The sequence below is a fragment of the Salmo salar genome, chromosome 18 (genome assembly GCF_965601325.2).
Source record: "Salmo salar chromosome 18, fSalSal1, whole genome shotgun sequence".
Lineage (NCBI taxonomy): Eukaryota > Metazoa > Chordata > Actinopteri > Salmoniformes > Salmonidae > Salmo > Salmo salar.
In genome coordinates this window covers 80,989,034-81,010,088 of record NC_138308.1, presented here as the reverse complement: position 1 = coordinate 81,010,088, position 21,055 = coordinate 80,989,034, and the positions used below count along the sequence as shown (strand labels likewise).

Genomic DNA, 21,055 nt, shown 5'->3' with positions numbered 1-21,055 from the left:
GAGGGAGAGAGAGAATGGAAAGTCTGAAAGAAGATCCACATTAGAAGCCACTAGAGTGAAGCTTGAGAAAGTTATGAACAAGTGTTTAATGGAGCGAAGATTATTACATTTCGTAAAGTTATAGAGATCAGAAATGTCTGTTAAATGGCTTCCAATCCAAACAGAGCTAGATTCTGAAGAATCTCCTGCAAGAAGGCACATAAACAGTTAAAGGATGTGGAGAAAGAAGAGAGGAGAAATAGAAAAGGGGATGGGTTAATGGGAAGAGAGGAGAGAACAGAGCAGAGATACTTGGTGAGTGGTGGTGAAGGAGGAGAAGGAGTGGGTTCTGTTAGAGACCTCATCAAAGTAACTACTTTGCAGCGAGTGAGGAAATAGGGCTGAGAGAGAGAGGGAGGTAGCGGAGGAGGAAATACTAGGGGTGAGAGAGGGAGGAATAGGGGTGTGTGAGAGAGAGGAAGGGAGCGGGGGAGGGTGGTAACAAGTTTAGACTGTTTCTTAGTATAAGTTTTAGAAAATGTTTCATATCATTTCAGCTTTACTGGACACCTCACTCTTAAATGAGAGTATACTCCCTCCCTCCCTCCCTCCCTCCCTCCCTCCCTCCCTCCCTCCCTCCCTCCCTCCCTCCCTCCCTCCTGCTGGGTTTGGGCTGGAGGCTCAGATGTTTTAAGAATTCCAGATGTCATTAATAGAACTCAGTTGGAACACTGCACTAAGAAAAGCGTGATCATTCCATCACTTTTTCCACTTCTCCATTCCCGGGGCTCATGACTCCAGCCATGTCCAAAACACCCTCCCAGGTTCAACTAGGTTCTCCTCTCTTCTCCATCCATGCCCCCTGGTAAGCTGTAAACAATAGCTTGTTAACAACAAGATGGAATGCACAGAACAGCACAGAACCAGCTCTTCATTCTGAGCTCGCTAAGCATTCCTAGGGCTCTATTCAATCTGTAATGTGATTGACAATTAAAGGCAATGTTCCCGCGGTTGCGGAGAGCGCATTCACGGGAAACGCTGCGTATGTCTGTCTGCTCAATCGGGAAATGATCTACCACGATAATTTGGCCGTAGGGATTGAATCCAGCCCCTATAGTCCTGTTTGAATAGTGTTGAGGCCAGGCTGTTATTTGTGTATGAGACAGCAGTCTGAAGGCCATTCTCTTCTCCAGTGTGTGTGTGTTGGGCCAGGAGAAAATCACTACCCAGAAGCATGTAGAAGTGAGAGTATGACACGTTTTAGAAAATATTTTTTATTTCAATTTAACGCATGAAATACAAAATGTTGAAAAATTGGCCAAAACAAAATGTATTCCCTTTTTTTATTGATATCATTATCATTATAAATATCATTACCATTATCATTGTTATTATTGTTGTTTGATTTGTGTAATAGAAGAAAAAAAAACATTAAGCACCATCAGAATTACTTATAAATAGTTTTGTTTGATTGTCTTTATGTGCCAACCAATCAATGGGAAAATAAGTGTTTCGAAAAAAAGGAAACATTTTCCAAAATCTTAAAATACCCCCTCTGTACTGTCCAAGTCCACCACTTTAATGGAAAAATGGGAGCCATTTTGATTCAATCATTGTCACGTTATAGCCTCTGTCCAGCAGGACTCAAAATGACAATGTATAAAAACAACAAACACAATTTACCAAAGGACTACACCTGGAGAACAACAATAATAATAACTATAGTCATAATAATAACAACAACATTTCTTACAATGCTGGTAACAAAACCAAAAAAGAACATGATAAGACATTAGCATTTGGAGTGGGTACTATGTGATTGAACTTCACCACTTTTCTAAGTAGTAACATTGAAACTGGCTTTATTGAGTAAAAATGGCTACTTTAATTCCATCCAAATTTGACTGCTTACTGAGACCAGGCTCTGTACTGAGGGCATGAGCAATTTTAGATATGGTTTAAACAGAGGTGTACAGAGAAACATGTACAGCAACTGGGAGGAAAAGCATTTTTTTTGGTGGATACTACAGAGGTCAAATGTCATTGTCAATGTGTATAAACGGCAGCCATCTTGGACCCTCTCTTCCTGACATGGCCTTCATTTCTGAGCCTGTCTCATTTCAACCCTGGGTAGAGAGAGCACCCTATTACATGCCCTTTGCAACAGCTATAAGACCTGATGTGGTTATCAGTGGAGGGGAGTACGGCTCATAATAATGGCTGGAACGGAGCGAATGGAATGGCATCATACACATATAAACCATGTGTTTGATACCATTCCACCGATTCCGCTTCAGCTATTACCACAAGCACGTCCTCCCCAATTAAGGTGCCACCAATCTCCTGTGGTGGCTATGTGCCACTGCAGCTGGAGCACAGGGGGGAAACAAGAGGGAGAAAGGAGGAGAGAGATGATTGTTTGTGATCATGCCTGATTTGAGAGCGAAATCAAAAATGAAACAATAAAGTATATTAAATACTGCAGGGTGAAACATTTAATTCAGACAGCGGTTCAGCTGGAGTCGTCAAGCAGATAGGAGGGAGGGAGGATTTAGGAGAGGCCGAAAAAGAAGGGGAGAAGGGATAGAATGGAGGGAGGGACATGCTAGTAGATTTATTGCAGATGGGATGTCAACTACACAGGATGTTGGTCACGATCATCATCATCTCTCTGTGTGTGTTGGGGCCTGGTCCTGATTTCTAACCCGCAGAGCTGTACATGTAAATAGGTAACATACAAATACACGTCTTTCCTAATTCAGATTCTCTCTCTCCCTCTTCTCTCTCTTATATCTCTTTCTCTCTCTCTCTCATCCTGTCTGTGGCATATACAACCCAACCAATAGACCAAACCCCAACGTCCAACCAACCAACCCCTCATTGCATTACCCCTTCTTGCTTACCACACAATCCAACTCCTTTCATCCCCCTTTCCTCCTCCTCTGTTCTCTCACCCTGTCCCTCCCTCTCCTTCTTTCTTTCAATCTTTCAATTCGTTCAGACACTTTATCTCTCTCAGTCCCTCTGCGTCATTGGTTCATTCAGTGCGTCTCTAAACCTTAGTCAGTAGAGATCTCTGGCAGTAGAGGAGACGTCGTGGCGTCCCGTACTTCCTGAAGAACAGCAGGGCTCCCAGAGTGAGGACCACGCAGACCAATAGGAGGAGAGGGATCACTACGGCCGCCACCGTGGCCCCGCCTTCTCCCTCCTCCACCTCGATGATGATGACTTCCTCCTCGCCGTCCCGCTTCTTAGGCTCCTCCCCTGCGCAGCCCATCCATTCGCTGAGCACCGACTTGGGGTAGCCCGACTCCACCCTCATGTGCTGGTTGTTGAACTTCCAGTACTTGTTGGCTTTATAGAAGTAGGTGTAGGCTGGGGGGAAAAGGGAAGTTCATACAAACACTGACTTTACTACGAGCTTCAGATATTCTGCTATATTATATACATGTTGAGGTGTTATGCTAATGTAGCCACTTCTTATCGTTCATAGAAATGCTATTTGACACTGACACAAGATAGCGTTCAAACACGCAGGCATGCAACTCTCTGTCCCGCACACACACTTACATCCTTCTTCGCTCATGATGGCAGCCTTGATGTTGTCGGGGACACCCTGCCATGTGTTGATGGGTTTGGGGTAGTCTCTGTCCACAGTCTGGGACTGCTCATTGAAACGGTAATACCTGACAGACAGAGTGAGAGAGAGGGGAAGTCAGTTATGGAGAGGGAAAGAAGAAAGAATGGGGGAAAGAGATAGGATAGGTATGGGTAGATAGATGTAAGAGAGTAGAAGAGAGTGGAGGATAGTGGATGAAGAAAGAGAGGGAGAGAGACAAACCGAGAGACAGACATAAAGACAGACTCACCCACCGACAGACAGACCGACCGACAGACATAAAGACAGACTCACCCACCGACAGACAAACCGAGAGACGGACATAAAGACAGACTCACCCACCGACAGACCGACATAAAGACAGACTCACCCACCGACAGACAGACCGACCGACAGACATAAAGACAGACTCACCCACCGACAGACAAACCGAGAGACAGACATAAAGACAGACTCACCCACCGACAGACCGACATAAAGACAGACTCACTTGGTCCCTCTGAAGTAGAATGTCTGTCCGGTAGGGGTGTAGAAGAGGGCAGCGTCCAGCTTGTCTTTGGGCAGCCCTGTACCCAGCTCCTTCAGAGTCTTCGGGTAACCCTGCTCCATACTGGACTCTGTGAACACCCAGTACTTGTCACCTAGAGGGAGGGAATAAAAAACATAACTACATACATCTGAAGTCATCTACATACTGTAAAAACAACAACAATGAATAACTACTGGACAGAACTGTTATTAATGAAAAGTAATCTTAAATAATTCAAAACTAGACCTACCCTTGAAGAACACAAATTTGCCATCGTTCCTCTCGTAGGCGGCGTTGATGTTTGGTGGCAGTCCCTTCCAGAAGTGACCGATGGGCATGGGGTAACCCTGGAGAACCTTGTTGTTCCGCACACGCCACAGCCATTTATCCTGCGCCAGAGAGACAGAGACACAGAGTTAACACAGTTCAGAGCTGTACACACACACACCATAACCCTTTTATCCTGCACCAGAGAGACAGAGACACAGAGTTAACACAGTTCAGAGCTGTACACACACACACACCATAACCACTGATCTTGTTTGCATTGTATAGTACATATACACACCTACGTTCTGGTAGTTTTGTGTCATTCAGTCCTCACTGTGTGTAAGCACATTTATGTCAACATCAATGCAATGTGTATCGGTGTGTGTTTCTGTGTCATGTGGTTTATTGTGTTCATGTCTGTGTGTATCCAACATGTCTAAGTGTGTCACTGCGTTTAAGACATACCTTGAAGACAAACATCTCCCCCCTGAGGATGGCGATGGAGTCGAAGTGTCCCTCGCAGACGTCTGGTCCGAGTCCAGGGTGGTCTGGCTTGGAGGGTCTGGTGGGGCGGGGAGGAGGGGGTGGCGCTCCGGACGACCCTGTAGTGGAACACATTCAGGACAAAATAAGGAAAGCAGAGGTAGAACTGAGGGGACTGAGCGAATTCCCAAAGTGAACAGAATGTTTTCTGAACCGAATGTGATTTGAAACGTCCTTCATGCCGTGGAATGTTGAACTAGATTAGAACTTTCTAGAATTCCTGAACCATTATAAAGAAGAGACAGTTTGTGTTGAATATTGCTGTAACAATCCAGGAACATTGTTATAACATTCCAAGAACATAGCTACGGCATTCCAACGGAACTGGGTGTTTACCATAGATTGCCTGGATGCCAAGGCGATCGTCATCAGGCAACTGGAAGTTCTCTGTGTCCATCCACTGGTAGAATGGAGCCATGATGGCAGACGGGTCGTTGGAGTGCTCTAGACCCAGGGCGTGACCCAACTCATGGACCGCCACCAGGAACACGTCATTACCTGGAGAGAGAGGGACACAAAGAGAGGGAAAGGGAAAGATACTTTTTATTATCACTATTACTACTATGTATATAACTCAATCAAGTTGTAACATTGATGCTTTGGCAATATTTAGACAATGTTTGTCATGCCAATAAAGCTATTTGAATTTGAGAGAGAGAGAGAGACACATATTTCCCTGAGATTACACAGACCCACAAAGAATTCAAAAACAAATCCAATTTTGATGAACTCCCATATCTATTGGGTGAAATACCACAGTGTGCCATCACAGCAGCAAGATTTGTGACATGTTGCCACAAGAAAAGGGCAACCAGTGAAGAACAAACACCATTGTAAATACAACCCATATCTATGTTCATTTATTTTCCCTTTCATACTTTAACTATTTGCACATCATTACAACACTGTATATAGACATAATATGACATTTGAAATGTCTTTATTCTTTTGGAACTTTTGTGTGTAATGTTTACTGTTACTTTTTGTTAATTCTTTACTGTTTGTTTCACTTTTGTTTATTATCTATTTCACAACATATGTTTCCCATGCCAATAAAGCCCCTTAAATTGAAATTGAATTGAGAGAGGAGGAACGAGCAGGTGGGAAGAGACTGTTTGAATAGAAAGTAGCACGTTCACCAAACAAAGGGCAGACGCCCTAACAGTACAGTATAATTGTGAATGAGTGTATTACGGCTCATTTCTCTGTCTCTTACCCCCTTGGTCGACGTAGCCGGTCGTCCAGGGTTCGGCGTTGTCAAAGTGTGTGTCGCCCCCTATCCCGTTCCCGGGGAAGTACGCGTGAGCCAGGAAGCCGCCCTCGCCGTCGAATGGCGTGCTGTCGCCGTGGAAACCCTCAGAGAAGGAGAGCATGATGTCAGCGTACTTGTCGACCTTGTCCCGGATGTGGCTGTAAGGGATCTCTCGGAAGCGGAGCGGGATGGCGGCCTCCCACACCTTAAACGCCCGGCGGATAGCCTCGTATGTAGCGTACTCCCCAATCTTAGGGGTGTAGTTCTGTATGCTAGGAGAGCGACCAGGAGGAAATAGATGTTAGTACATTTTAAAGGTAAAAGATATAACAACATCTTCTAAAGTGTTGTACTGGTTCTTCCTCTGCATTCTTTTGTGGAACTTTGTGCAAAACTGTTTTGATTTCAATCAGTATTCCTTTAGAATCAGATATTGGTTCATTTACATTTAGTCTACATTCCGACTAAATTACATTCAAATTAAACAAACATTTTCACAAGACTTACACAGACATTACAACCGTTGCCTAAGTGCCAGTCTGTTTGTGCCATCATACCAACTCCCTGTCACTCATTGTCATGCCAAATGTTTGGCTTGCACAATGGAGTTGGCCAGCGTACATACTGATCTGGGGACTGTGTGTTGTCGTACTAAAGCAGCGTTGTAGTCTGACCTGAATGTGACCTCTTGTTTGTCCCACTTCAGCCCCTGTACGGCGTATCTCTTCCTCCTCAGGTTGCTCTTCAGCTCAGAGCCAAACTTGTCCGGGACCCCACAACGCGGCCGCTTCATCGCCCTGGCAACGGCAAGACACACCTGTCAATCACACTCACTGTGCCATGAACTATTTCAATTCTGAGTTGTCCTGAGACTCTTTGATTCTTTTGTGCCCTACAAAACATCAAATACTATGGGGCTTTATGAGTGAGGTTGCTCCCATAAGGCGGCGCACAATTGGCCCAGCATCGTCCGGGTTTGGCCGGGGTAGGCCGTCATTGTAAATAAGAATTTGTTCTTAACTGACTTGAATAAAGTTTTTGAAATGTAATTGTATTAGCAGTGCAATTCACACAGTGGTTATGTATCTCAGGTCAGCAGGAGTCATTGCTCTGCTCAGCCCTCCATTTAGTGTCATCGGTACTCACTGTAGGGTGTTGATGTCGATCGAGCCGGTGACGGCGAGGCCGTAGAACCTCTGCATGGCCGTGATGGCTGTGGTGATGGACTTGGGAGAACGGATAGCCTGGACTCGGACATCCCCTGGGGGCAGGTAGCCATACTGCTGCAGCCACACCTGGGGGGTAGAGAGAGGGGCACAAGGAGGGTTAGACACTGGTGAATACAATATATGTATTTGGAGACAAAGATCGAAAACGACACTCGTATGTGGTTATATGGCATGTCTTTGACAGTATTGGCTAAACACACACATACTCTCCCTCTCCCTCTCTCTCCCTCCCCTCTCTGTGGAGTTTCCCAACATATCCATCAGCCAGAAACAACACAGAAACCAACCCATTCATGGTGATAGTCAATGATTAGCCATACAGTCATTGAAAGAGGCAGGATGTTGTTGTAAAGAATATGTCTATGTTTTGATTACTGTGTGCCGAAATGTGTGTGTGGGTGTGCCTGTTGGCCTACTCACAGTGCTAGTCTGAATGTGTGTGTGTGACAGAGAGATTGACAGGGAAAGAAAGAGAGACGGAGAGAAAGACTGTATACGTATGTGTGTGGGTGGATGGGAGCTCAGCATCCAGTGTTTGCATAAAGCAATGCCAAGCTGACTTTGAACCAAAACTGCCTTCTCCCCAGGAACACACACTGCCTTCCTTACAACAGCAAACAGACTGAAACTGGTCAGACTGAACACACACACACACACACACACACACACACACACACACACAAACAAAACCTCTTCTTTTTGCAAGAGTTACTAATATTCTATTTATACCATAAAAACAATCCCATCCTCACAGTCTCCTCTGCTTGATACGCTGGGAAGAATGAAAGGGAACTGAGACGTTGTTGTGGGGATGTAAGGAGAGATGAGAGAGGAGAATAGAGCCAAATAAAACACAGGAGAACCATAACAAACAGGGATGTCATTTCAGACGTGGAAGCCTAGAACTTCTTCTATCCTCTCAGTCAGAACCTGGGGGGGGGTCACTGCCAGATCCGACATGCAGAGGAAGAAAGGAGTAGCATCTAAGAAATAATATCTATGTTTCATCGGAGTGGTAGGAGAACTGCCTTTCACCGGGTGAGATCATATTTAACCAGAATGAAAAACAGACTATGGTGTTTCAGAAACATTCGACCGGAAGAGGTTGTAAATGTCGCCTCTGTCTCGCTCTCAAACACAAGATTGGTCATGCAGAGCTGCTCATGTTTCTGTTCCTAGTTCTCCAACCAAAACAGCTAGGATATGATCTTTAGCCATGGGGGAACAACAACAGCATTACATCAGACAACCTTGATCAGTGCTCAGCGCAACAGTCTCTCTATGAGAGAAAGAGGAGACAGAGAGGAGAGAGAGAGGAGACAGAGAGGAGAGAGAGAGAGGAGAGAGAGAGATGTTAACATATGTTTCCCATGACAACAAAGCCCTAAATTGAACGGAATTGAGAGAGGAGACAGAGAGAGAGGGGAGACAGAGAGAGAGAGGAGACAGAGAGAGAGGAGACAGAGAGAGAGAGGAGTAGGAGAGAGAGGGGAGACAGAGAGAGAGGAGACAGAGAGAGAGGAGACAGAGAGAGAGAGGAGACAGAGAGAGAGAGGAGACAGAGAGAGAGAGGAGACAGAGAGAGAGGAGACAGAGAGAGAGAGGAGACAGAGAGAGAGAGGAGACAGAGAGAGAGGAGACAGAGAGAGAGAGGAGTAGGAGAGAGAGGGGAGACAGAGAGAGAGAGGAGACAGAGAGAGAGAGGAGTAGGAGAGAGAGGGGAGACAGAGAGAGAGAGGAGACAGAGAGAGAGGAGACAGAGAGAGAGAGGAGACAGAGAGAGAGAGGAGACAGAGAGAGAGAGGAGACAGAGAGAGAGGAGACAGAGAGAGAGGAGACAGAAGGAGAGAGGAGAGGAGGGGAGACAAAGAGAGAGAGGAGACAGAGAGAGAGGAGACAGAGAGAGAGAGGAGACAGAGAGAGAGAGAGACAGAGAGAGAGAGGAGTAGGAGAGAGAGAGGAGACAAAGAGAGAGAGAGTGAGAGAGAAGGAGAGAGAGAGAGCGAGAGAGAGAGAGAGGAGACAGAGCGGGAGACTGATCCTCAAACATAAACGTGATGGAGATGAGCCCTATGTGATGTTATAAAACATAGACAAGGATGTGTGTGTGTGTGGGTGGGTGGATCAGAAACAAGATGAGTAAATACAAGACAAGTGGGTGGGGGAGAGAGACAATATGAGTACAGGAGACTGTTGAGGGGACAATGGCTCAAAATAATGTCTGGAACGGAGCAAATGGAATGGCATCAAACACATGGAAATCATGTGGAAACCATGTGTTTGATACCATTCCACCGATTCCGCTCCAACCATTACCACAAGCACGTCCTCCCCAGTTATGGTGCCACCAACCTCCTGTGGTGTGTGTGTGTACGTGTCTGTGTGTATGTGTGTGCTGCACAGACAGTCAGCCAGTGAGTGTCACAATCTTTACCACAAATTCAATCAGCAATTACAGAGAATTCTTCTGTCAACCCAGAAAACCTACAACCCTGACTGTCTACGCAATAGTAGTAATTTTATAGTTAGTTTGGTGAATATAGTCATTCTTACTCTTTCTTACAATGTCTCTATCTCATGTCGTTTTAGTGGAGAGGTCTTTTTAATTATCAATAGCAATTGAAATGAGGGAGTAAAAGAGAGGAGAGTAAGTGAGAAAAGGTGAGGAAACGTCTGGCTTGTACCTGGCCAGAGATATGACCACACACATCCACAGCAGCCACAGCAGAAGGTAGGCAGAGAGAGGGACAAAGAACCAGGTTCAGTTGTGGGCTGCAGAGTGAGGTAAACTCTCCTGCTCTAATCATGTCAATGCCTGCCCCTTCTTTCAGCAATGACATTTGTGATATGGTGTGTACACACAGTATTATAGCCCTTCTGGTTTTCCTCCACATTTCTTAACCTGCCTCACATTTCTTCACCACCCAAACCCCAACCTCTCTCCACGTCTGTATTTCTCTTTCCGCCCTCTCCCACAAACTCCTTCCCTCCTCTTTGCACTCTCTCTCTCTCTCTCTCTCTCTCTCCCTCTCTCTCTCTCCATCCCTCTCTCTCTCCATCTCTCACTCCTTGTCTCTATCTGACTGCTCCTAGTGTGTGCTCTGGCTCCACTGTGGTGACGTGTCTGGCTCTGTGAAAACACTCTCAGCTCCGTCAGGATGAAAAGTTTCCCCCACACCGAGGAGACTGCTCTCTCTCTGTCTATATCTCTCTCTCTCCCCCCAGGCACCTCTTCTGTGGAACTCTCAGCAAGCGCTGACAGTCAACGGATCTATTTAGTAGGAATTCTACGTTGCTTATTGTTGACCTTGGGGGTAAATACAAACCCATGTGGTCATAGTCTAAGGGTCCATGTGAATGCGTTTTTTTGTAAACAGACGCGAGCCCATATAAGTTAGGCATTTTTTGCAGTGATGACTGTATTCTAAGGAAATGCATTTCAGCAGAGACAGGCTGTGTGACGTGTGTATATCAGATAAATAGAACCAGGAGTAGAATGATGACATAAAGTGCATTCGGGAAAGTATTCAGACCCCTTGACTTTTCCCACATTTTGTTACGTCACAGCCTTATTCTAAAATTGATGAAATCGTTTTTTCCCTTCATCAGTCTACACACAATACCCCATAATGACAAAGCAAAAGCAGGTTTTTAGACATTTTTGCAAATGTATAAAAAAAATTCAACGGACATATGACATTTACATAAGTATTCAGACCCTTTACTCAGTACTTTGTTGAAGCACATTTGGCAGTGATTACAGCCTCGAGTCTTTTTGGGTATGACGCTAAAAGCTTGGCACACCTGTATTTGGGGAGTTTCTCCCATTCAAGCTTTGTCAGGTTGGACGCGGAGAGTTGCTGCACAGCTATTTTCAGGTCTCTCCAGAGATATTCGATCTGGTTCAGGTCCAGGCTCTGGCTGGGCCACTCAAGGACATTCAAAGACTTGTCCCGAAGACACTCCTGTATTGTCTTGGCTGTGTGCTTAGGGTCGTTGTCCTGTTGGAAGGTGAACTTTCGCCCCCAGTATGAGGTCCTGAGAGCTCTGGAGTAGATTTTCATCAATGATCTCTCTGCACTTTGCTCCGTTCATCTTTCCCTCGATCCTGACTAGTCTCCCAGTCCCTGCCACTGAAAAACATCCCCACAGCATGATGCTGCCACCATCATGCTTCACCGTAGGGATGGTGCCAGGTTTCTTCCAGACGTGACACTTGGCATTCAGGCCAAAGAGTTCAATCTTGGTTTCATCAGACCAGAGAATCTTGTTTCTCATCTGAGAGTCTTTAGGTGCCTTATGTGCTTTTTACTGAGGAGTGTTCCGTCTGGCCACTCTACCATAAAGGCCTGATTAGTGGAGTGCTGCAGAGATGGTTGTCCTTCTGGAAGATTCTCCCATCTCCACAGAGGAACTCTAGAGCTCTGTCCGAGTGACCATCGGGTTCTTGGTCACCTCCCTGACCAAGGCCCTTCTCCCGATTGCTCAGTTTGGCCGGGCGGCCAGCTCTAGGAAGAGTCTTGGTGGTTCCAAACGTCTTCCATTTAAGAATGATGGAGGCCACTGTGTTCTTGGGAACCTTCAATAATGCAGATTTTTTTTGGTAACCTTCCCCAAATCTGTGCCTCGCCACAATCCTGTCTCGGGGGTTTTACGGACAATTCCTTCAACTTCATGGCTTCGGTTTTTCTGACATGCACTGTCAACCGTGGGACCTTATATAGACAGGTGTGTGCCTTTCCAAATCATGTCCAATCAATTGAATTTACAACAGGTGGACTCCAATCAAGTTGTAGAAACATCTCAAGGATGATCAATGGAAACAGGATGCACCTGAGCTGTAACGTAACAAAATGTGGAAAAAGTCAAGGGTTCTGAATACTTTCCGAAGGCACTGTATGTGACAGATAGATTTGGTCCAATATTAGTAACAAAGTCAGCCATGAACTTAAACCAGCAGGAAGTTCCAGGAACAGCAGATCATGACTAATAATGTCCTACAACATGAAATGACGGTGGGATCAGGTGCAACTATTGGTCAGACAGTCATGAGACTGCTAAGACACCCTGAGGATAAAGTGGCCTGATAACATACTAGTAGCTAGGCATTACTGTTTGATAATAGTCATAGAAATAATAACAGATCGATAACACTGTGACTGCAACAACATATTCAATTGAAAGTTTGTGTTGACAAAGAGATGGTTCAGTTGGGTTTACACACAGTTGGGTTTATAAACATGCATGGTATTCACTTAGTTACGTACTAATGCAGGGGTTCTCAAACTGTTCTTGCCCTGGGATCTCCGCTCAGGCAAACTGGCGCCCCAGAGACCCCCATCAAATGTTAGCAAAAAAAACCAGAATATCTTGTCTTATCATCAGGTGAATGATAATGGCAAGTAAAAGTCATCATATTGTTTCACCTCCCCAGTTCTTTGGAAGAGGATAAACTACATATATTAGTATAAACTGTAATATATATAAGTATAGCCTATAAATTGAAAGGTTAAGGTACTGTATCTCGGTGGAGGAGAGAACATTTTTCTGCAATTCTACACATTTTTCAATTGAGCTGAGAGAATATTTTGCAGATTTAAAGCCAATTTACTGCAATTCCATGCATTTTGCCATGGTTAATGCTGTGCTCCTCTGCTCAAACATTACAACTAAATCAATGGGCATGTGGCCTGAATGACTGGGAGAATACTTCTCAAAGATGATGTTATTTAAAAATGTATATAGTTCAATATCGATTCTGCAAGCTTCCTACCTGGATTTGGTCATTTAAATGTACACTGAAACTGTTTTTCCATCCCGAACATTACCAGATGGCCCGCCTAAGACTTTTCTATCCAGAAAAAAAACTCTAATTAGCTCCAATGACTGTAATTTCCTCTACATTAAAGGGATAGTTTGAGATTTTGTCAGTTAAGCCATTTATCAACTTCCCCAGAGTTGGATGAACAGGAACAGCCAGCATTCTAACTGTTCCTCTAGACTAGTGAGGTAGTTAGCATTGGCTCGTGACACTACCTCTAACTTCCTTCATACTGGACACAGAGACATAAACATTGTATCCACAACAGTATTCTGTTGTAGCCAGCGATTTCCATAAAAATACATATTTCTCACATTAAAAAAAAGTGTAACAATTTTTTTAAATAAAAATGATCACGGACGCCCTGCAGTATCCCAGTTTGAAAACCCCTGTATTAATTTGTTTATATAAGCTCCATACCAACCTCTACCATAATACATCTAGCAACTCTGCCAAGTGTGAAGGTATTAGATATAGTGCAGATATTTGGGTTTCAAGCAATCTGCTAAAACAGAAGCAGTCTTCAGCCCTCTCAGTCCACACGTCTTTTATAGTGGATCTGGTTTTCCTCAGGCTGAGGAAGTAGTGGTATATTTTTCCTGTCCCTCGTCTTTAATCCCTCAGGCTGAGAGTGGAAGAGTGACTAAAAAGGAAAGGAAGAAATGTCAAAGGAAATGTTGAAAGGGATTAACGTACAGAATGACAAAAAAGAGGGGAGAAAAGACACGGATAGGGGACAGAAGCGTTAAAGCGGAATCTAAAATTGAGGGAGACAGAGTAGAGACTGAGTCAGTTGTTCCCCTCGGACGGTGCCAACGGAAGAAGAAGAAAAAAACAGAGACCAGAGTTTGGTCATAAGCGAGTTTGGAGTCTGAGACACACATTAGACTGCCTGACCTCCTAGCGTGGCAACCCACATCTCTCACCCACTTACACCGACACAGGCGATACATGCTAACGCTAACTAAAGTACTGTTGCTGTGTATATAGGCTTAACACAATGCAGAACACCTGCATGCTTTGTTAAAGGACATGATAATACACTTGGCTACTCTAACCCCTTCAAGTATGCTGAGCAAGCACAGCCAACACTGGGTAGTAGTGTGCATGTGGCTCCAGTCTGCACAGTCGGACCAAACCCAACAAAGATGTTCTATACCTATTATTGAACATATCACAAGTTCAATTTGTGAGCCTCCAATGTCCTAACTTGGGTTCATACATGTAATTAATCAACTGGGCCACGATGGCTAAATCCTAATATGTCTACTGTTATACAAATAATGAGCGGTTCGAGCAGGGCAGAGGTGTTTTTAGGATTTCCACACATGGGGACATTTTTTTTTTTGTAGGGTCTGAGAAAAAAAATCTGCCTTTTAAAAACGCATTTCATGCAATTTGACCTCATTTAGATGACAAGAAGACATTAGCTTAATCTTTTTTAGTACCACACAAATGAACGAAATGAGTGGCTACTCTGACCTGCAAACTGAGATCAATCTGGTCTTGAATTCAAACAAACAATAGCCCAGGCCACTGAATCGACTCACATATTTTACAATATTAGGATGAAATATATATACAGTATATATATATATCATAGGCTACAGTAGGCTACTAAATAGAATTTCCAGTGGCACACTGACGCACCTAATGATGAAGATGAAGCCATAGATTACTCACGGTGATGGCCGATGCGCTCGTCTTGGCAATAGCCTATCTCAAGATGAGATACTTGATTGTTGTTGAGACATTGTTTTTCTTCTATTGGTTCTACAGATAGATTAGTCTTCTTTTTTTCGCTCATATATTTTGAAATCTGCAAAAGGCAAACCAACCATACTTTCTTCTGTTTCATTCCTGTGTACACAGTTAGTATTATTCTTTATTTCCTCTCTTCCTCTCAATCACAAAAATATAATCCATAGATGGTAGTTCCCATTAAAGTCAGGACTGGCATCCATTGTTAGTGTACCCATGAGTTTAACAGTCAAATTACCTGGGTAAGAGGTTACAAAACCCTTCTATGGATTATATTTCTATGGCCACAATGCAACAAGCTGTATATTTGGTGTGCATGCTGCCCAAACTGCTGCCTTCCCGACTGTAGGCATATCTGTAATTGCCAAAATAAAGGAAACACTTGAGTAAACGGGAATAAAGAATATATGTTATGGTGTGGGGTGCATTTACCTGGCATGGTTTAGGTCCACTTGTAGAATCTATGCCAAGGCGCATTGAAGCTGTTCTGGCAGCTTGTGGTGGCCCAACAACACCCTTTTAAGACGCTTTATGTTAGTGTTTCCTTTATTTGGGCAGATACCTGTATGCGCTTGTGATAAAAACGTAATCCTGTTTTTTTTTGTTTTTACTATTCATCCTCTGTGGCTAAATGATGTTCTCGGTTGTATTTTGAACATTGAGAGTGGGCTCCTGTGTTTGGATAAAAAAAATATAATAACAAAAAAAATGACGTAATATATTTATCTATTTTCTTGCCTCTTGGGCCCAGCCCCGGACTCACACAACTGACCAGTCACATTTATTTATTATGCAGTTTATTTTTTATTAATCCGTTACCCAATCAAAGCAGGCCCTCCCATTTACCCATGTGGGCCCCTTAAATCAAATCAAATGTATTTATAAAGCCCTTTTTACATATGCAGATGTGACAAAGTTCTTTCCTCCCCCATCTGACGATTAGCAGAACGGCAGCAGGTAGCAGCAGGCTGTCTACACTCATTGAGAGCGGGCTCCTGAGTCCATCTGTGGTTGGCGGTTGCAGTAAAAAAAATGTATAAAATATATACTACATATCAAAGAGCGCGTCCTCGCGCTAGCTTGGGACTCAACGTCTTGTAGGAACCCGCTCACCGGCCAAGCACACGCACTGTTGTGGATGCAAGGTCTGATCACTTCTGACACCAATGTAATGAAACGGGCAGGGAGCAGGTCTTGAACCCTCGACCTTCTAGCCCAAAGTCCAGCGCGCTATCGATTGTGCCGCAAAAGCATGCTCGTGTGGCAGAGTAGATATCCGCGCTTATAAGCCCAGGGTCGTTACAATATATTATATATACTGTATATATTACATATATACTACATATATTTCCTTTATTATTAGTATTATTATTATAAACATTTAAAAAATAGGATTATTATAGATTTTTTGGTTGTTGCTTCCTCTAGGGCCCCCCACGGGCATGGCCCCAGGGGTTTCAGCCCCGGTAAGCCCCTGCATTAATCCGGCCCTGGGTTCTAGGATGGAAACTGCAGCGATAGTACTTGAGTGGAATGGATAAACACACCATCTCTCCATAGACATTGATCGGGTTGGTTTGTTTCCCATGTGGCAGATCAGATTAACTGAATATTGTCCTCCCTGAACATTTTTAAGTGACAGCGAGCACTTGTATGAGCAGCATGCACCAGCACTTCACCAAAGGTGTCCAACAGCGTGCTGCAACCGTACAAAAACAACCAAGACTCCTCAGGACCCAGTGGGAGAGCCCAAGCCCAACCATAGAATGACTAGAACAGAAATTCCCATTCACGTGAATGTTGTGATGGGTGAACCGGTGGTAGACATATTGAATGTACACATACTGTCTAATTGCTGAGCTCTGAGAGTATATTTCCGTTCTAGGATTTATATTTCCATGGGCCCAACCCATATGGGATTTGTCCCCTCATGACCTCCTCCCTCCCTGTGATGCTAAGACACGCTAGTCACCTTGCCTCCAGATGTCTGCTGTTATGGTGTTTGAAGAGAACTTCAAGGACTTTCAGATTCAGACAGATATGTTGTGAAGATCTGTGGAACGGATCATCTCGTTTGCATTCCTTTCCACTTCCTTTGGCTAAAATAAAGTCCAACCAGCAATTTAATAAAAGTGAGACAGGGTGTTTTTTTTGTTGTGAATAAACACAAATATAACTAAATAAAGGAAACCTCTATTGAGTTTATAGTATATCATTAAGACAAAATGATTCACAAAGTGAAGTTGGGCCTATATTTTGTTCCTTTTGGGCCTAAATTTTGTTCCATTGGGCCTATATTTTGTTCCATTGGGCCTATATTTTGTTCCATCGGGCCTATATTTTGTTCCATTGTGCCTACATTTTGCCTGATCTTAAGATAGCCCTATGACTGTGAATATTTGCTCATCCAGTCTCCTCACTCATCACAGCTTCAAGTTAAATTGTAGGCTTAGCCTCCATGGCCTATCAAGTTGGATCAGGCGGCAGTGAATCCAGACTAAAATCCATGAAAGGAATGTCTGAAAATGTCACTCCTACTTAGTTGTCTTTGTTTTTATACCGTTAATCGTTATCTTGTAGGCATAAAATCAGAGTGCAAACTACAGGGAGCCCAGGGGGGTCTCAGACCCCCTGAATGAGACATGAGTCCCCCTAAATGCAACAAAGGCAAACTATTTTAACCTTTCTCCTATTTGTTTAATAAGCAATTTGTACTGCTAAAGTGGTAAGTATTAAAATAAAAGCTTATTCCAAATTAAACGAACACTCCCACCTCTGTGTCATGAAAAGAAAATTCCCCATGTGGCTGCACTTGTCATCCCGGGACAGTCACGTACCTCAGCCCCTTTTCAGGTGTCCAAACTTTTCTTTCTACATAATGGTCCTTTTGTCAGCAAGACACGTCAATTCATTTAGGCTGCAAGAGTGCAGACCCAATGGCAATCGCTGAATGGCATTCCACTTTTTGGTGTTTTATTCATCAAATGACGCGACTGCACAGAGCACGAACATGAGCAGGTCGCCTACTTTTTGAAAGGATTTGTTTGGCAAAATAAGATGACGACATCTTGACTGGTTGGGTTCATGCTAAATTAAAAGGTAACACATATTTGCACCGTTAAATGACATGTTTTTACTATTATTAAAACACATGAAGTCCCATGAAAAAAATGGAGACCCCCCCGAATGTCACAGTATAAGTCGCACTCTGCATAAAATGAACATCCCGTCTGTGCTTTCAACCTGATCTATTACCTATTCCTATTCGTCACTCTCTGTCATTTTATGAAAGTCATCCATTCATTTCCCGTTCTTCATCTCTCCCACATAACAGACATCATTGCTTTAATCATAGGTTACTGTTACATACAGGTGATGTAATAGTGAAACTGGTAATTAGTGATAATCCCATCTTTCATCATGCCTGCTATGGGAGCATATGAGCGGAGTAGGTAGAGGTTTCCCCTAACTGCTGTTCCAGGTTCAGATCTTGCAATATATTCATTATGGCATTCTTTGGGATTTGGGGAATCTGATTGTGTGGTAAGGGGCATCTTCTGCCTACTCCCATAGGAGCATGGGCACATTTGATGGGCCTTCAAGAGACATTATGGGTAGGATTTGGGATGGGTTAACTGATCCTAGATCTGTCATGGACCCGACACCAACATTTGCAGTCTTATTGTGACACTGTGTACGCTTTATTACTATCTCAGTGCTGTGTGTGCAGCTGTTACACTATTATTACAATGCTATAGATCATAGCTGTGGTATTTCGTCTCTCAGGCATTTCTGACTGACAGTGCAATGATTGACCATATCTGGCTGACTCAGTGGTACCTCATTCCCTAAAAGTAGTGCACTTTAGAATAGGGTACCATTTCGGACATCCATCATGTCTGGCTGACTAAGACTGCAGCTGTTTGTGGTTACTGAGTCCGAACCTGAGTTCCTCCAAGCATCCTGTCTATCTTAATAAGAACGAGCTCTATATGTAGACCAGGCCTGTATTGAGAAAGACTGGAGCAATGCATGAGCACCATTGGATACCGTTGACTTGGACATTGGCTATTGCAGTCATGGCTAACGATGGTTATTCTTGATGGGTTGGGTTATATGCTAAAGTACTCTGGGATGGATAGAGAGTTCTGGAATGCCCGAGGAGGACAGATATAGAATTACCCCAGGCTAGAGACGTCATGACAGGGACCTAATCATTTTGAAGGTACACTATGACACAGTAGAGGGACAAAATGTAGTGTTTATGTTAGTAGTGGCACATCAGTTACAAAGGGTATGGGGCATGTTGCTCCGGACAGTACCTGCTAAAACAGAGAACAGCTTCCTCTCCAGCCTCCTCTCTACCACAACTCAGTACAGATGAAATCCATTACCCTAACACACACACACACACACACACACACACACACACACACACACACACACACACAGACACACACGGACACACACACACAGACACACAGACACACAGCACACACACAGACACACACAGACAGACACACGCAAGCCCCAGTTTCTTAGTATAAAGCAGTTGACTTGAGTTTTCACAACTCCGTACTCCATTTTCCATCCCTTTTTCTACTGAACTGGACACATGGCCTCTCACCCTTTGATGCTACTGCTAAGATATACTTTATTAGTCCACGTGAGATGGAAATGTGTCTCCCGAAACACACACCGGGGGTTAATTTCATTGCTCAAGGGAACATCAGCGCTAGGTGGCCCCTAATATTGATGCCAGCAACCCCCTGGTTACCAGCTCAATCCGCGCCACATCCCCCCCTTCAGCACTGGGATTCAAACAACCCTCCGGTTGCTGGCCGCATTCTCTAACCTCGAGGCTACCGCTGTCACCTTTTCATTTGTATTTTTTACTACCCTCAGTTGAGAAGAGGTCAACCATCATGAAAAACAAAGAAGAACATTGAGTCAATTATACGGACTAGCACAGACACAAGAGACGACAGTAGGCCTATAACACACACTATAAACCTTAACCAAAGTATCTTTAAAAGTATCTTATTATACTAGTTAAATAGTTTGTTTTAATGGTGTTTCTAAGTGTCTGCATATCTCCAAAATGACTTACCTCTGCTTTTACTTCGTATTCCGTTGATACAACTCCAAAGAACAGTCCGCACGCCAGCGTCAGGACCTGGACCACATTTTCGAGCCGGGGCAACATTCCTCTGTATGTGCGAGTTACCCAAAAAAACAGTCGATAAAGATCTTCACAACCGGACAGCTTCTATTGGCTTTCCACGTTTTTATCAATTATAATCCTTAACGATGACCTTTAAAAACAATACAAAATATTGTACTTTAATCTGTTGTCATGGATACTTTCTTGCCACACTTCAAGTTCTGCACAACAAATATTTTGTGGTAACAACAATCATAACTAAATGTAAAAAAACAAAAGCATCCTACAAGTCTATCCAAAAACTCAAGTCCTGATGTTGGGGGGGTGGAGTTGGGATCGTTGCGATCTCAGTGCTTCATAGTTCCTCTCTCCTTTGTCTTCACAAGTTTCTTTCTTTCTTTCTCACTGTGTGACTATTAAGACGTCGCTCTCTGACGCGTGGACGAGGTTGGTCAATGCGCTCAGCGGAGAGAGAGACAGAGAGAGAGACAGAGAGCGAAGAACTACAGCAGCGTCGACAGCTGTGTTTTTACCTCACTGAAGTGGGCGTCACATCTGGAAGAGGGAGGAACTTCCTCTCTCAATTCAATTTCAATTCAATTTAAGGGTTTTATTGGCATGGGAAACATATGTTTACATTGCCAAAGCAAGTGAAATAGATAATAAACAAAAGTTAAGTGAACAATACAAAATTAACAGTAAACATCACCCTTGCAAAAGTTTCAAAATAATAAAGACTTTTCAAATGTCATATTATGAATATATACTGAGTTATAATGATAGTTAAAGTATAAAAGGGAAAATAAATGAACATAAATATAGGTTGTATTTACAGTGGTGTTTGTTCTTCAGTGGTTGCCCTTTTCTTGTTGCAACAGGTCACATCTT

General features: G+C 43.7%; 1 protein-coding gene across 2 annotated transcripts; it reads right to left on the bottom strand.

Annotated features, from left to right (window-relative positions):
- Positions 1-1,233: 1,233 nt before the first annotated feature.
- LOC106577791 (matrix metalloproteinase-14) lies at positions 1,234-20,704 on the bottom strand. Of its 2 annotated transcripts, none has more exons than XM_014156132.3 (11): positions 20,455-20,704; positions 20,114-20,318; positions 7,339-7,487; positions 6,867-6,989; positions 6,157-6,464; positions 5,277-5,438; positions 4,863-4,999; positions 4,378-4,516; positions 4,089-4,239; positions 3,550-3,665; positions 1,234-3,354 (listed from the first exon to the last, which is right to left on the bottom strand). In XM_014156132.3, the coding sequence occupies exons 2-11, from the start codon at positions 20,207-20,209 to the stop codon at positions 3,032-3,034; spliced, it is 1,704 nt and encodes a 567-aa protein (XP_014011607.1). In that variant the 5' UTR covers positions 20,210-20,318; positions 20,455-20,704; the 3' UTR covers positions 1,234-3,031. The 2 variants fall into 2 exon arrangements, with proteins under 2 accessions (XP_014011607.1, XP_014011608.1); XM_014156133.3 differs by having other exon boundaries at positions 20,114-20,213.
- Positions 20,705-21,055: the final 351 nt, after the last annotated feature.